The sequence below is a fragment of the Scleropages formosus genome, chromosome 20, assembly GCF_900964775.1.
Source record: "Scleropages formosus chromosome 20, fSclFor1.1, whole genome shotgun sequence".
Classification (NCBI taxonomy): Eukaryota; Metazoa; Chordata; class Actinopteri; order Osteoglossiformes; family Osteoglossidae; genus Scleropages; species Scleropages formosus.
In genome coordinates, this window is record NC_041825.1 from 23,067,674 (window position 1) to 23,085,006 (window position 17,333).

The 17,333-nt window shown below is 45.2% G+C and overlaps 2 protein-coding genes across 2 annotated transcripts; one reads left to right on the forward strand and one right to left on the reverse strand.

The window, feature by feature from the left end:
- Positions 1–330: 330 nt before the first annotated feature.
- LOC108939783 (transcription factor Sox-10-like) lies at positions 331–7,947 on the forward strand. The gene is made up of 4 exons (XM_018761383.2): positions 331–437; positions 4,438–5,267; positions 6,688–6,842; positions 7,136–7,947. The coding sequence occupies exons 2-4, from the start codon at positions 4,828–4,830 to the stop codon at positions 7,888–7,890; spliced, it is 1,350 nt and encodes a 449-aa protein (XP_018616899.1). The 5' UTR covers positions 331–437; positions 4,438–4,827; the 3' UTR covers positions 7,891–7,947.
- Positions 7,948–14,194: 6,247 nt separating this feature from the next.
- polr2f (RNA polymerase II, I and III subunit F) lies at positions 14,195–17,297 on the reverse strand. The gene is made up of 5 exons (XM_018761634.1): positions 17,197–17,297; positions 16,707–16,776; positions 15,428–15,558; positions 15,194–15,265; positions 14,195–15,057 (listed from the first exon to the last, which is right to left on the reverse strand). The coding sequence occupies exons 1-5, from the start codon at positions 17,214–17,216 to the stop codon at positions 14,967–14,969; spliced, it is 384 nt and encodes a 127-aa protein (XP_018617150.1). The 5' UTR covers positions 17,217–17,297; the 3' UTR covers positions 14,195–14,966.
- Between the last annotated feature and the right edge of the window lie 36 nt (positions 17,298–17,333).

Below are 17,333 nucleotides of genomic sequence, written 5' to 3' on the forward strand. Positions count from 1 at the left end.
TATTATTATTATTATTAGTAGTAGTAGTAGTAGTAGTAGTAGTAATAGTTATGGTTATGAAATGATTCTGAAATTATTTACGTAATCCATATTCCGTGCAGATGCACCCCTCTTACATTTTTTGGGCTGCGTTTATGTGAAAATTGTGCTCGTAACCCCGCCCCTTTCTAAAAAAAGAAACCGGCCACTAGCCAATCAGCGAGGAGAGGCACGAGGCTGTGCCGTGACCCGGTACCTATACTGTTCCTTTAAGACTTTTTTTTTTTTTACACGAAATATATATTTTTTCCTTTTCTCGCACAACGGAGCCCTTTAAGCTCAGGCTCGCGACACAGAGCCCGCATTGATCGAGGGGACTCGGGGGCAGGCAGAGCGCGCGAGCGTCACCACGGGAAAGCGCACGAAGCGGACCGGAGCGTCCTTGCTCTCTCTAGCAAGTAAGACGATGATAATGATGATGATGATGATGATGATGATGATGATGGTGATAAACTTTGAGACAGTGTAAGGTGTAAGACATCTGATCTGTGTATTTACGGACCGGGGGTCTGTGCTTGTCGGGAATTGTACTTTTATACTTTCAGCACTGTCCAAATTAAATAATTTGCCGAATTTCTGACAATTTCTTATTATTATTATTATTATTATTATTTAGTAATAGTAGAAGAGGTAATAGAATTACTCTTAGTGCTGTAAGATGTAAATCTTGTCATTTATAACTAACATTGCAATGGGATTTTATGAATTTCTGGGAAAAAGTAGATTGGTTATTATAACTGCTAGATAATTTTCATCTGGCGCAAAATACGCAGTGCGTGGAAAATACACTAATTAATATAATGAAACGGTAGTTAGGAGATAATAGAGCAGCAGGTACAGCGTTCAATCCCGAAACCTGCATCACTTTCTCTGTGTCGATGCTGTGTGGTTCAATGAACTGTTGGACACAAGTGGTTGTGGGCTTTCTACTCATCACCTGGGTACCGAAAGCAGTAGCTACTGTATTTAATCTCGTCCTTTCTAAAGAGCTCCACAAACAGTATGCCAGGATTAATGAGGAATTGAAGGCAAGGTTCGAAGGTGGACATTTTTAAGGCTATTAATTAAATCGTTCAGCGCTTTTCTTACAATTAAATGTTTTTTTTTTAACACAGCAGAATCAGAAATATTCTTAAATTAAGGACTGTGTGGCGACGTCTTTTTGAATTATTTTAACCAGCGATTATGGATTATAATTCGTTTTTTAACTAGCACTCCAAGTCAGTACATGGTTACGTGAAAATAATAATAATTTGAAAATTAATTTGTATAGGGAATTTAATTTCCCTTTGTTTTTATTCACGAAAAGGTGTGAAGACCGGGAGCAAGATTAAACAAAAAAATACAGAAATACTTTTTTAAGTGTAATTTTGGCATCGCACGAAGACGGATTATCAATTAATTATAATATACTGCACGGTGTTACGCGCCAAATTGAGCGCTCGTTCGCTGGGGGTCACGTGCGCCGCGCGGGGGGAAGCGCCACGGACACGGAGGCGTCACGCGACGGCCTGTGAATGTTTGTAAACTTTTTAATTTTTTTTTTTTGAGAATTTGGACAAGATGCTCTCCTCAGAGCTGTCTAATAATAGTGAAGTCCCTTGTCAAAAACGGAAATAAATTATTTTTTTTTAAATCAGTGCAGATAATTAAATTTAATATATCAATAAAGACTCATTGCTGAAACACTGCTGCTGGATGTCATTGGTCGCAGCCTTTCACTGCTGAAATAGTAATTTTCTTTCGATTTCATGAAATTTGACGAATCACAGAACAGCAGCCGAGGAAGGAATATTGTAATAACTGTTGTTTCTTGTCTCTGTTTATGATTCCTCGAATTTCCATTACTACGTGTTCAAAGGTATCGTGTGAGTGTGAATGTGGTGGAATCACTGATCTCGTGATTGTGGCTCGTTTTCATAAGAGATATTGTTCTACGTGTGACATTTGCTGGAATTCAGCAATGAATCGTCAGTCTTCAAATCAACTCACAGCTTAAAACTATTTGTATTTCAACTTCTCGGTGAAAATTATTGCAAAGGCGGACATGATGCCTTTATAATCTTATTTTATCACCGTGTGCGAATATGATATCTGATAGTATCCATTGTAAGTCGCTTTTGGAGAAAAGCTTCTGCTAAGTGAATAAATGTAAATATATGCGCGACAAATTTCTAAGGGGAAGATAGATACTAAAAATATCCCTGAGCAAAAAAAAAAAGTCATTAAGTTAAACGACATGAAAACCGGGAAACGCGGGTGTGGAAAAGGAAGGAACGCTGAAGTAAAGTAAATGAAGTGCCTTTCACCGAAAAAAAAAAAACTTCTACAGAGAGCCCGTGGAGGTAGATGGTGGAGATGGTGGAGATGGTGAAGTCGGTGTGGATGGTGGAGATGGTGGAGGTGGAATCATGTGGATGGTGGAGATGGAGTCGGTGGAGATGGTTGACTTGAGATGGTGGAGTAGGAATGTGGATGGTGGAGATGATGGAGTCGGTGTGGATGGTGGCGATGGAATTAATATGGATAGTGGAGATGGTGGGGGATGGTGGACATGGTGGGGTTCAAAGGGGTGAGAGGCGCTGGTGGAGCTGGTGGAAATGATGGAGGTTAGTGGCACCATCGTGGAGATGGTAGGGCTAGTTGGTCCCTGCAGGACGTGCGTGACCTGAATTAGTGCCCCAGTAACCAAGGGGCGGCCGGCGGGGCCACAGGAAGAGTCCTCACCTCAGGCTGAAGCGCCAACACTGGACCTTTGTCCTCCGCAACTCGATGGTGGAAGATAAGAAAGAGAACGAGCAGAACCCGTGAGAAATCAGTGCGCTAAGAGGGGGGGGTGGAGGGGGGAAACTGGACTTTCTCATGGCCGGGACACACCTGTCATTTAATTTATTCTTATTCTTATTCTTATTCTTATTATTATTATTATTATTATTATTATTATTAGGACTTTTGTCCAAGGTGACTTGCAACATCGGCTAAGTATGCAAAACTTGACCATTTCACAAGGTATTCTTACTGTGTCGAGTCAGATAAAGTACCTTAATTAAGGTATCGTGTCCCGAGTGGAGATTCAAACCGCGGACGTTCAAACTGGAGGGAAGCGGCTTTTAACCACGACGCCACCTGCTGATTTGTTAAATATTATTCGGATTAAACAAAGTCAGCAAACCATGACTCGTGCCTAATTAATTCCAGTTAATGTTTTTTTGCTGGTTCGTTTATCCAATTCGTGAAAAGCCCCAAAGGAATTAAAACCCCAGCAGGCGGCTTAAATCATGTCCTGTACTGTGTTTTACTGTGTTTTACTGTGTGACCCTAAGTAACTCCTTCCGTAACTCGTCCATGAAACGCATAATTGACTCAAAATCTCGGCGACGGATTTCTTCGCTGATCATGTAATAAAAACGAGCCGAGTATATTTAATTTATCTGTGAATAACGAGCATGTAAATAACTGTTTGCGAGCCAGTCCTGTGTCTTCTGCCCATTGACAGGACTCGAGCAAATCATGGTAAAGTGCGCAGTTATATAAGAGCTGTGTCTGCTCCAAAAAAAGGGTCTAGAGGAGTAGTGTCTGAGGGCGAAATGAGCTCAACTAAAAGGAAGTCAGAGATGAAACATATTCCATATATTCTTATAATGTAAAAAACATTTTCAGATATTTATATATGTATATGGAAATATATTATATACAGCATATATATATTCCATATATTCTTATAATATAATACATTTCCAGGTATTTATATATGTATACGGAAATATATTATATTATATACAGCATATATATATTCCACATATTCTTATAATACATTTCCAGATATTTATATACATGGAAATACAGTATATTGCATATATAAATATAAATATATTACATATAGTCCATATACCACCTTGTGTGGATCAATGCATCAGTTCAAATAACGTATTTGAGAAAAATTGGGGAAAAGGTAAAACTTCACCTACTTAATAAATGTCTTTTTAATTCCTTAGTTCCCCAGTTCCAGGTGCTCATGTGGAATTGCACTTATTGTCTATTCTATTAGACATATTCATGTACTGTATTAATTACATTATATTTGTTCTTTGCCTTTTTGTGTGTTTCTGTTATTTCTATGACTATTCTTGGTCTTAACATATAAACGTGAATTAAATGTGACAGGAGGGAACAGCTACTTTATTGATCCCTGCGAAAAAATTCAAATTAGTTCCAAAATTTTTAATGAGATTATTATGTTATGTTGCATATTGTTATATTGTTAACATTTATTTCTAGAGTAGATGCTCCTGCAGACCAGAAGGGAAAACTTTAGGTTGAGTGAACGCTTGCGTTTGCCAGTTGAAAATAAAAAGTGGATGAGTTGACTGAAAAGAAGTGATTCATTTCTGTTTGTAGGAGTGAAGGGCAATATTGCGACAGCGAGGAGGGAAGGAGGAGCGCTCGGTCAGAGCTGAGGAGGCGACGTCTCGCACACCGCGACCGTGGCCCCGCTCATGGAAACCGAGTTAGCGGCCCTGCAACGTTCCAGAAGGCCCTCCTTCGACATGATTCGGGAGTTTAAATAAAGTGCCCCCCCCCCAGAAGCAAAGAGCACATAACCCTTTCAGTGCACAGTTTCGCAGTGAAATGGAGGGGCAGGAATAGCCAGAAACCAATTTGCGTCGCCTAGTTGCTTCGCTGCGCTACTGCATGGGCGCCATTTGCTTCCAAGATATCTAAGTGCTCTCTTTCATTTGTTCCCCTCGGGACTTTTCTGCGAAAAGAGCGCCGAAGGAAATTAAGAGCATGTCCGGAGAAGAGCACAGTTTATCAGAGGTGGAGACGAGTCCCGGAGCATCGGATGATGGTCTCTCGCTGTCGCCAGGCAACCCGTGTGGCGCAGCGGGAGGTGGGAGATCACCCTTGTTAGGGTCCCATCAGGGCGTGATGGGAATGGGCGGCGAAGAGGGTGCGCTGGACAGTAGGATGGCGGCCAAGTCGGACGACGAAGACGACCGTTTCCCCGTCGGCATCCGCGAAGCGGTCAGCCAGGTGCTCAAAGGCTATGACTGGACCCTGGTGCCCATGCCTGTGCGCGCAAATTCCGGGAGCAAGGGCAAGCCTCACGTGAAGCGGCCGATGAACGCCTTCATGGTGTGGGCGCAGGCAGCTCGTCGGAAGCTGGCCGACCAGTACCCTCATCTGCACAACGCCGAGCTCAGCAAAACCCTGGGGAAACTGTGGAGGTACGCAAAGCGCAGAGTCCCGGCGCCTGGCGTCCGCTTCCAACAACCTGCTCGCATCAGCAAATTCAATCAACAGCAAAAATGCCCCAAGACAAGTTTCATGTGTTGATACGGTCCTCAAGTTCACCATCTGCTTTTTATCAGAGCTTTCTGTAATTTTTCTCGATCTTATACAGCTTTTAATGGCGCATTCATACATCAGTTATTAATAAGCTCTTGGGCAGTGCAGGGTCGCAGTGGTCCAGAGTCCAGAGGGTGTTAGGCACACTGTGGATGGGATTCCACTCCATCACAGGGCAATCACACACTCATCTCCCCACACGGACACACTCACACACCCACAAACGTTAGAATGGCCAGTTCAGAGTGTGCTGTGTTGAATCTCGCTCCAGCCACTTCCGTATGACGTATAGATGCTGCCTTTAGCCTGGAATGAGCCGAGTTATTGCTCTCGATCATCTGTTAGCCATTAGTTACGGCTCACGCTCCAGGCAAAGACCGTCTCGGTTCTGGAATGTGCAACCTATAGGGCCGAAGGCAGGTGGACACGCAGGACAACGTTAGCTGTGATTCCCAAGCCCCGTGAACTCTGGACAGTGTGTGACGCGAGCGTGTCCTGGGGTCGCCTTGTGCTTTACAAGTGTGAAGACGAGTGTATTGCTGGGTTTGTTTGTTCTCTGAAACGCTTTTGATCGCTGATGTCAAAATACTTGTGTGGAAAACGGAAAGGAACAGAAAAGCTCCGCAGGCGGTTTGCTTGTCGGTGCTGCGTTTTAACTTTATACAAATAGTCGTTCTGACTTTAAGACTGCAGTGATTCCCGACACTGAACACTTAGGGTCCTGCACTGAAGGTGCTGGTTTGATCCGTCACAAAAAGCAGCGCTGAGAGATTCTATCACGCAAACAAGGCAATTAATTTTCAGTGTTCAAGGACTTTCTCTGACTCAGTGATTGAATGGATGATTTGACAGTGATGTTATTATTGGTAAAAGAAAATGTTTAAAGGGCTACCCTGGCTTGCTAGTGGATTCTGAATCATGCAGCTGTGTTTTACATATTTGTATCAAATGCTCTAAGTTTATAATTTCACCTTGCTTTATTAGGTTGTCTCGTTCTTGAGTCGCTTTATCGAGCGCAGATCTGTCAGTTGAAGTATCGATGTCACACGTAGGTGTTATGTAAACGGCTCTTGTATCTCTGCACTCTGGTCCGACAGCAACTTTCCACGCACTGCAAAGTGATCTCGAAGCCCACATATCTTCGTGTCTGGCTCGGATCACCACCCAGCCCCCTACTGCGCACGCACACACACACACACACACACACACACACACACACACACACACACACACACACACACGATGGTTCTCTCAGTCCCTCTCCTCCACCTGAGTGACACCTCGCTTCCCTCCCTGCAGGCTCCTGAACGAGAGCGACAAGAGGCCTTTCATTGAGGAGGCCGAGCGGCTGCGCAAGCAGCACAAGAAGGACTACCCCGACTATAAGTACCAGCCCCGGCGCCGCAAGAACGGAAAGCCAAACTCCAGCTCGGAGGCCGACGCCCACTCTGAAGGTGAGGTCAGCCACAGCCAATCGCACTGCAAGAGTCTTCACCTGGGACACGCCCACTTGGAGCAGTGGGGAAGCCATAGGGTCTGAGCAGTGCTTTCCACACAAAAGTACAGAGCAGATCTACTCTAGTTGACTGCAGATATTCGACATCATTCTCCCTTTTCACCACCATCTTACACTTTAAAAGTGACACGCTGTACCAGGGTGAGCACAAGGACAGGAGGTACCTCTGGCTTCTCCCGCTGCGCCATTGGTCATCTTCTCCGAGCCACTTTGTGTACCGTTTCCTTTCAGGCCAGAGTCACAGCCCCCCCACGCCTCCCAGCACCCCTAAAACAGAGCTTCAGACTGGGAAGTCTGCAGAGGGGAAGCGGGAAAACGGTAGGGCGGGAGGCTCCCGTGGAGGGCTGGGAGCTGCGGCTGACGGGGCATCGGCATCTGCCTCCAACGGGGGGAAGCCTCACATCGACTTCGGGAACGTGGACATCGGGGAGATCAGCCATGACGTGATGTCCAACATGGAGCCCTTCGACGTGAACGAGTTTGACCAGTACTTACCCCCCAACGGGCACCCGGCTGGTATGGGCACGGCGGTGTCGGGCTCTTCTGCCTCTCCCTACGCGTACGCCCTAGCAGCTGCCGGCGGACACTCTGCCGCCTGGCTCTCCAAGCAACAGCAACAGCCCTCGAGTGGTTCTGACCCGTCCAAAGCACAGATCAAGAGCGAGTCAGCCTCAGGGGCCGCCTTCTCGGAGCCGTCCCCTCCAGGAGGTTCGCACGTGACCTACGCTCCACTCAGCCTCCCCCACTACAGCTCCGCCTTCCCTGGCTTGGCCCCCAGGGCCCAGTTTGAGTACGGCGACCATCAGGCTTCGAGCTCCTACTACACCCATTCGAGCTCCACCTCGAGCCTGTACTCTGCCTTCTCCTACATGGGCCCCTCACAGAGGCCCCTGTACACAGCCATCGGTGACCCCGGCAGTGTCCCCCAGTCACACAGCCCCCCGAACTGGGAGCAGCCGGTCTACACCACCCTCTCCAGACCGTGACGGGAGGGTGGCGAGGAAGGGGCTCTGCCACAGTGCACGTTCTGTCTCTCTTCGGAAGCACAGAGGAGCATTGTGGGAGACGTGTGTGACGCAGGCGATACTGGCGTGAATCTCGAACCGGAGACATTGAGTGTTCCAGCTGAAATTGAAACCAACGGAAGTAATGTACGTAGCGCTCCTTTTAATGAACAATTTGGTTCGGCGAGGCTGGGAAAGCCTGTTATACTGATGTATTTCCAGCTGCGAAGAAAGAGAAAAAGTGTCGACTAACATGCTGACAGGTGTCGAATCGGCGTCACCTTCCTGCCCCCGACACGTCGGCTCTGTGCCGTTGAGCGCGGTTTTATTTTGCCGACTGACAGCGGCACCGAGTTCCGCTTCGGGTTCTGCACAGCACACCACAGTGGGAGGAGAGACCCAGAAACAAAGAGGGGAGCTTTGTGTCCTCGCAGGAGAAAAGGTCCTTTTATATAAAGAAATAACACTTTTGTATGAACCAAAATAAAGGCTATTTTTGTCAATGAAGGAAACTGCATTGCTGTGACCGTAGCTGTCACTTTTGCCCTTTGGACATTACTTCCAGAAATAGTCATCGACACTGCGCTTTATCTTTCTCTAAAAATGTACATTTTAGTGTAAAATAGTGGCTTTTCAGCTCTCTCGAATAAGTACAAATTGAGCTTTGTATATTTTTTTTGATATAATGGAATGTGTAAATCACAGTAAGCAGAGGGCTGTGTTCCAACCGCAAGAGGTGGGAAAGTGTGCATTACCGACGTTAGGAGGTCCATCGCCCAGATTCCCCGGCATCTAGACGTCTCTGTCGTGTGTTGGATTCGTGTGCCTTGAAGGATTTTTTATTCCCTTCTCTGTGTTCCACGCAGTGTAGATGCTTCAGTCCTGATTTGACTTTACACGAGAGGACTGAACGATCCATCACGGCTGTAGAAAAGCTTGCATCAGCCAAACCCACAAAGAAGGGCCAACGTCTTCTCATACAGAGCGATGTTTAGTCACACCGTCACCTACGTTCCCTCTGGAGGTCTACATACTGCAGGGCTAAGAGCCTACATGGAAAAGTTGCTGGTTAGTGTTAGGATTAGGGTTAGCGTTGGGGGTAGAGGTTGGGTTGGAGTTAGGGTTAGGGTTAGACGTAGGGTTAGAGTTAGATGTAGGATTTGATGTAGGATTAGCCTTAGATGTAGGGTTAGGGTTAGATGTAGGGTTACAGTTAGATGTAGGGTTACAGTTAGATGTAGGGTTACGGTTAGATATAGGATTAGCCTTAGATGTAGGTTAGGGTCAGGGTTAGGGTTAGATGTAGGGTTAGAGTTAGATGTAGGGTTAGGGTTAGATGTAGGATTAGATGTAGGATTAGCCTTATAGGTAGACGTAGGGTTAGAAATAGATGTAGGGTTAGAGTTAGATGTAGGGTTAGGGTTAGCGTTAGATGAAAGTTTAAGGTTAGATGTAGGGTTTGAGTTAGATGTAGGATTAGGGTTAGGGTTAGAGGTAGGGTTAGATCCAGCACGAACCATTCTATTGTACCGCTGAGAAACGTCCTGCACATAAGCAACAACATTTTGCTGTACGGGTTGGTAATGTAGACAAAAGCTTGCAAAGCAGTGACAGCATCACCGAGGTGTCCGCTTGTGTCAGTGTGACGTTTTTGACCTACAACAAGCACATTTCACTCCTAGAAACTCTTTGAGTTTCAGTGGATGAAGCTTTAAAGTGCCTTTCCTTCAGCGTGAGATGGTATTAAATCCAGAACTTCCTGCCTGGGTAGAAGGTGCCCGTGTGACTATGTTTTTATTACTTGTTGTCTCTAGAGCCTGCCTTATTCGAACTGCCAAAACCTGTCCAGCCAGCCGATTAGCACACTTACCCAAACCTTCCGGAATATTCCACAGGTCAAGCAATTAGAGCCAGAACACACATCAAACGTCTGCTGCAAATCCAGTGACTGCAGCTCATCCTGCCATGTGGGATATTGAAAGTATGGAGCTTTTTCATTCGTGCTGTGAGATGCCGGGGCATAAAACACTATTGTTTAGGAAAACAACTTGCAGATATTCGTATGACCATCTGTTTAAACCTTTGAGTCCTGGAGCTGGTCGTCTTTCTCAGATAGGGCACAGCAATGGAGCGCGACCCTCATCCCGCTCATCGCCCGCCGCCTCCCCCCTTCCTGCTCATCCCTCCCTTGACAATGTGAAAGGTATTTTGTTATATGAGTGATTTGTGTACTTTTTACTGCGAGGTCCATATGTTGTACAGCTGACTGTTGTTCCCTTTTTTAAACTATGCTTTCTTTCAATCCTTCATACATTTTGCTATATTTGAAAATCTATATTTTACATTCTCTGTCAATTTTCTCCTTTATAACAATAAATTCCAGACTCGCTGTTACTATTACACATATAACTTTGTGATGTGTATTAAAACCAGTTATTTATACTTGCTTACGCGGTTTGTTTCTACTGTTAACAATCCCTACGACACGCTGTATACGTTTCGCTGTTGTTTTGAATTCTTTCACACATTATGTTGTCTGCTGAACTAAATACATATCAAGTCACACGTAAGGAGATAGGAGCTCTAACGTCTTTCACGTGAAATAAAGTGCCTTCCTGTTTTTGTACAAGAGTGTTTGCTGCCCATGTCATATTTATTTTTTTATTGCGAAAGAGAAAAATATTTATATTTCTTCATTTAGTTGACACTTTTCTCCAAAACGACTTAAAATGTCAAGGTTACAGATCTCTACCCATTTATACAGCTGGGTGATTTTGGGGTAAATACTTTGCTCAAGGGTACTACAGCCAGAGGTGGGGAATCGAACCGACAACCTTCAGATCCGAAGACAGTAAAACTAACCACCACACTACTAGCTGTCCTCTTTGTTCATTTTCACATTAACAAATAAGATAATTTATCACATCAGTAGCCTTTTGAAATATATAGGAATCTGTGTTTCGAAATGTTGAATATTTCTGATCAAGTGTGTATTTACACATCCATTGGTGCAGTATCAATAACCGCTTGTCCAGGGGAGGGTCACAGTGGTCTGGAGCCTATCCTAGAAACAGGGTGTGAGGTGGGGTCCGCCCTGGACGCACTGCCCGTACTGCCCATCTATCTCAGGGCAATCACACACGCTCCTTCCCTCACATGTACACACACTATGGGCAATTTAGGGTCACCGTACGCCGTACCGCGGTAAAAGAGCAGTTTTCTTTTGCCGCGTGGCTGCTTTCGACAGACACAAGCAAAGCTGACACGGGAGCGCACGGATACTACGAAATGTGTTCTGATTCTGCGTGTGCCGATGATTCATACAGGTGACCGATCGCACAGCATCGTTTCCAATTCCAGAGAATTGTCGGGATCATCCCAGAATGCCTTTCTCACAGGGCCCCCACAGCACCGCGCTTTGGCATCCAAACAGCTCAGTCCATTAGTAACAACAAAGCGGCGCCCGGCTCCCTAAGCACTTTAATTTCTGTCGGTGTGTGTGGGTGTGTGCGGTAGGTTACACCAGGCTCCTAATTCCCCCTATTTAATCGGCTGCAGGACAAAGAGAGCCATTGATGGAGGGACCGGGGTGGGGGGTGGGGGGGACAGGGGGCAGGCGAGTCATGCCCATAACTGGCCAGTCTGCTCTGCAGTGGTACAAAGGGACTTTCATACTGACCCCCCCCAACCCCCTCCACCCACCACCCTCACCGCTGCCTCCCTCTCTCCCTCGCTCGCCCGCTCACTCCCTGCCCAGATTTGGGGTGTAATGGGATTAAAACATTCCAGCACTGGATGGGGCGGGATGAGGGTGAAAAGAGCGGGGGAGCAGATGGAAGGGAAAGACAAGGGGCTGACGCTGGACGTGAGGAGGGGAGTAAGCTTGCAGTGAACGAAGGGAGAGAGCGGGAGGGGAAGGACACCTGTGGGCACCGAAGGCGTGTGAGGGCAGCAGGTAGAGCTTCAGCCCGGAAGGTTGCATGTTCGCGTCCCAAGAAGGACCCTGCTGTAGTTCTTTGCTCCACTTTCTTCAACACCCCCTTGAGTAAACGTGTCACTTCTGCCAGCCGGGGAAAAAAGGAAGACCCGAGACTTAAATTTGTCATAATTTACATGACACGGCGATCCCATAAAGTGACCTTTTCACCGTCAGATCATCGTCAGCATTCGCTTCCTTCAAACTCTGCCCTGAGCTCAGAGCGCCGAAATGAGCGGCCACCTCACGTTACAAACAAGGGCAAAATAAACAGGGAAAACTACTAAAGGTTCTTCCACTAATCAATAAACGGGTTGGACAATAACTACGCAGAAGCAGAGATACTGAGAAATTCAAGAAACTAAGTGAAGTACAGGTCCCTATCAAGGCACCTGCGAGCAGATGTAGGTTCGAGGCCACTTCAGCGAGCACCAAGTTTGCATGCTCTCCCCGTGTTCAAGTGGGGCTCCTCCAGGAGCTCTGGTTTCCTCCCACACTCCAGAGACCGTGATTCAGATGACTCTAGGTCGCACACGGCACGCGTGAACGCACGGCCCACCCAGAAGCGACCGCGAAGCGCGTGAGACTGTTGTGTTCGGTACGAAAACACTGATCTGCTCCTGTATTACGACACTGCTGCCCCCCCCCCACCTCTCCTCTTATTTGTTTGAGGGAAAAAATGTTTGTGCATAAATAATGTCGGCTTTCCGCAGAAATCCCCTCACTGGCTGGCGCAGGGGCAATACGCAGCGCAGCATTCAAGACCGCCCCCCTGAACAAGGTCCCTTCAAACCCCCACCACCTTTGTCTGTTGTGCCCTTGAGCGAGGGACTTAGCTGACACTTTTCTTCAGAGCAACTTACAATTATTTACCCATTTATACAGTTGGGCGATTTTACTGGAGCAATTTTGGGTTAAGTACCATGCTCGGGGGTACTATTGCTGGAGGTGGGATCCCAACCTGCAGCATCTGGGTCCAACAGCAGCTCTAATCACTGCATCACCAGTCACCCCAGTAAAAGTTCCCTTTGCTGCAGACATTATCTTCTTTTTGTACAAAGCGCACATCTTATGAAGTCGTAGACAACATGAGCTGAAAAGGTGACAAGTGTGGGTTTGTCTGCAGGGCGACTTTTCCAGCACAGTAGTGTTGATTACACGACACCCCCAATGAGCACCGACAGCAACCTCACCCTCGGAGCCGTCGAGGACGACGACTTCCTGCTCGACGCAACATTTTCCCCTCTTTCACAAGAAAAGCTGCGTTTTCAGGGACGCATCTGTATGCTCGAGTGTGTGAGAAAGTTGCACAGACACACTCTGTTACCTGCCAGGCTTGTTCTTGGTAAAACGAACCAAACTTCTTTAACGGCCTGCATTGTGAGGGAGGTGTTTGTTTACACGTGCGCCAGCCGGGGGTTTGGCCGTAAGGAAGGGCAAATCTGTACCACTCTTACCATGTGACTGTGCATCCTTGCACTTGCTAAAATTCTTGGCAGTGTTCAGGGGGTGTGGTGGGGCAGCAAAAGAAACTTGGTTTCAGAGAGAGCTTCGCAGTCAGAGGAGAACAGGGAAGTAGGAAACGACAGACAAGAAAATGACACCACAGTGAAAGAAGGAATTCTGATCCATGTAAACTCCTTCAGCGTCAAAATCCCTAATTTGAATGTTTGCTAAATACTGTCAGGTAACGATGACTCAGCTGTGAACACGGGGAGTTAAACACTGGGTGAAATGTCAACCCTAGGTCAACCTCCTAAAAATCTTACTTTGCATACAAATCAAACTGTAACAGCAGCAGGGACATGTAACAGTCACATGCAGTCTGTTAGGAAGGGAAAACCCTGTAATCATAAATACTGTTTTCTGATTTTTGAAAAATCAGAAAATGACAGCAGTGGCAGTAGGACAGGCTGTGCCTTCATTATGAGGGTGACAAGTTTGATTTTTGCAGTTGTCTTAGATTAATGGCTTGGTTCTGTGTAGTTACCGTCTAACCCATCTTTTTTTCTAGTGAAAGAATTTTGTTTACAAAGTTCCCTTTTCGCAGCCTCTGTAGAGTGTAATAGCAGCCAACTTCCTCATGCATGTCTATAGGGTATTATCAAATCTGAGAAAATGAAAATTGCCTTAAAATGCAATTTAAGGTGCCTAGTCTATGGGTCTGAGTAGTGTAAATCATTGTCAGCTGTATATTATATATTAAACATGACAAAAGAGCAAAAATTCTAAATATATATATTAACTGAGATTGAGCCAGAAAACATTTTATAAAAGGAAACTGACACTCACAGCCAATGATCAAACTCTTGCTATTTTGTTGTTGTTGCTGCTATTGTCCAGGAATTCAAGAAGTTATTATGAGTCTCATATGTACGATAAAATTGACACAGCAGAGCTAATGGAAATAATAGATTCTACCAGCAAAATGTTTTGGTTCAGTGCATTCAGAATTTATCCGTTAGGTTCAGCAACAAAATGCCCACTGGTCCTATTACCTGTATCCACGATCACTTAAGGACAGAAAAGGGATGAGCAACTTTGGTCTTATGAAGCTGTCACAGCTTAAAACATGTGTTCACTCACATTTCTAACATGTGCACAGCTGGAGAAAAACGCTAGTAATACCAATTTATTTTGATGAGACCGTCAAGCATGTGGCTAACATGCGAAACAAAACAACTGTAGCAGAAACTTAATCATGTTTTTAAAACATTTTAAAAGACCACTATACTTCAGAAAATTGTACATGCAGCTGAATAAACTAACAATGGATTATTAAAAATAATTTCAAAAATCATCTGACCAACTAACTCGAGCGCCCTCTTGTGGGCAGTAAACAACCACACTTTGGTTATTTCCAACTCAAGTATCACGCTTCGTGGGCCTTTTTGCTACTGGAAACGAGTAACAAATGCACAACACGCAGAGCGCCGCAGTCACTCCACAGCTGGCAGGAGGGGAAATGTTCAAGGTTTTCCAGCACCGTGCACTCTAAGCCAAACAGGGGAGAAAACAGTCTGAGTTGTAGTCTTGGTGTCTGGATCATATTACGACTCGGCCGAGTTGGGCGCAGCCCGGTTCAGTCCGTGATGATGAGCTCATCGCAGCCCCAGTCCTCGTAGCTTCCATCCGGCAGGTACCTCCTGATGATGATGGGAATCTTCCTGCTCCTGCAATGGCAGTACAATCCCCCAGTCACATGGTAGAAACCAGACAACCGCAAATGGGGAGACACAGAAAATATATCAAATGTAGCTCAAGCAAAAGAGTGAAACCACAATAAACATGACACAGCTTGACTCTCACTTTAGCTCTTTCATGGCGATTTGCAGGGGGTCCGTTTCTCCTTCCAGCTCCACCATCACTGGGGCACACATTCTGTAGGAATGGAGAAAGTATTTAAAAGCAAACAACTGCAACTAAAAAGTTAACAACACTATTGACACCAACAACAAGTAAACAAAAGCACCTGATCACAGAAGACACCGTCATGTCAGCGCACACACACACGCAAAACGGTAAAGGCGCAGGAATACTCACGCTATCTGCAGAGCGCGTGTGCCCAGCACCCTGGCTCTCTCGTACTTGGTCATGTAGGGAGTGGTGATTCTCTTCTGGTTGGCCTGCTGGCCTTCTCCTGCCGGCAGGATCTGCACATTCTCCTGGTCATCCTGACATGTCCGTCAAGGCGAACACAGGTGGAGAAAAAGAGGCGGCGGCACAGGAAGATTTTCAATGCAAGGGGTAATTTACAAGGGACAAATGTGGAAGAACAAAGTACACTCAGCACTTATATAACGGGCTTCTGAACAATGAAAACTTTCCGAAAGGGCATAAATACACACACAAACCTTTTTCATACCACAGGATTATTGTTCAGTACACGGATTTTTTGCTCAGTCATGTGGTCATTTTACATCCACGACAGGTATGGTCTACACCGCTTGATATGTCTCCTACTTGTGGACGCTGTGCTTCTTTCAAAAGAAAAACTACGAAGTAATTCTTACTTCCTATCACATTTAAAATCTTAACTAATCACAACACAGGATTAAGGCGAATATGGTGAAACTGAAGTGGCAAAGTCACCGCTACTATTATTATTTATCATTATTGGAATAATAATAATAATAATAATAAGAACTCATTTAGCTGACTTTCCTTGATCAAGGGTACTACAACAGGAGCACAGATGACACCATCTAATGAGCTTTATTTCTTTATATCATAATCTGTGAGACAAAATATGAAAATATTTCTATCCCGGGTGCCCCCTGTCTCACTCGTGATGCTTCCTGGACAGACTACGCAGCTCTGCAGCCCTGCACTGGACAAGCAGTTACTGACAATAAACTAATTAATCAAAATATTAAAAAAAACAAGATAGATATAATGCTTTTGGTTAAAAACAGTAAAACATGTTGGTGTTATGACTAACACATTAAACTATACTTAATATTTTTTTAAAAATTACACAACCAATTTTTTCCAGAAAAAAATAATGGTTTAAATCTACAGTAAATTGACAAATTAAACTAAAAATTAGTTCACTGATTTAAGTTAATTGATTGATTGATTAATTAATTAAAAATTAGGTGGTAGGCCAGCTGGTAGTGCAGTCAGTGTGTGGCGTAAAGCTGCTGCCTTTTGGAGCCAAAAAGCTCGCAAGTTGTTCGATCCTCACCGTCCAGCTGTAGTACCTTGAACACGGTACTTACCCTAAGCTCCAGTAAAAATTACCCACCTTTTTTGCAACATGAAATGCAAGCGAATACATTTGTTTTGGAAATGAAGTGTCACTGACTCATTTTAAACTCACATCCTCGGCGTTCTCCAGATCATCCAGTCCTTCGTCTTCCTCAACATCATCGAAATCCCCATCGTCAAAACTAAAAGAAATGACATTGTGTTCATTACCAGTGTGACTTTAAAAAGGAACATTTAAAAACCACCATCAGCATCATCTAGTATTGCTGTCGTAGTGTAGCGCCTCAGTTATTGTTTACATACATTCGCGCTCTTGCTAAGTTTTAGTTTTACTATATTTCAAAACATTTTTCACATCCATTGGTCTGGGAGGTCACATCCTTGTTACATAAAATCTGAGCACCGAACCCAGTAATTTCCTGTTTTTCGTTGCTGAAAAGTTACAAAAGTAACAGAAATCCCGCCAACTCTCGTCTCGGAAGAAGAAGTGAGTCTCATTCCAACGTGGAGCGTCACCGTGTCATGTCTGTAGCCTCAGACTCTCGCGAGCCGTGGCTAACGAACCCATCATTTGGACCGAGGAAACACAATAAGTTACTCACTTGTCTTCATTATCAGACATTTTCTCTTTTATGTGTAGCTTCCAACAACAATGTCGACTTCGACCAAAGCCGTACGTTCACACACGCGTTGAACCGCTACTTCCGCCACAAAGTATAACTTCCGGGTCGTGAAGGTG

Bases quoted from the DNA above. Each gene is read 5' to 3' on its own strand.
- LOC108939783 (XM_018761383.2), top strand. From the start codon at position 4,828: ATGTCCGGAGAAGAGCACAGTTTATCAGAGGTGGAGACGAGTCCCGGA. The intron at 5,268-6,687 runs GTACGCAAAGCG...CCCTCCCTGCAG, and splicing joins ACCCTGGGGAAACTGTGGAG to GCTCCTGAACGAGAGCGACA. The intron at 6,843-7,135 runs GTGAGGTCAGCC...GTTTCCTTTCAG, and splicing joins GGCCGACGCCCACTCTGAAG to GCCAGAGTCACAGCCCCCCC.
- polr2f (XM_018761634.1), bottom strand. From the start codon at position 17,216: ATGTCTGATAATGAAGACAA. The intron at 15,559-16,706 runs GTGAGTTTAAAA...CGGACATGTCAG, and splicing joins ATCTGGAGAACGCCGAGGAT to GATGACCAGGAGAATGTGCA. The intron at 15,058-15,193 runs GTGAGAGTCAAG...CTGCCATTGCAG, and splicing joins ATCGCCATGAAAGAGCTAAA to GAGCAGGAAGATTCCCATCA.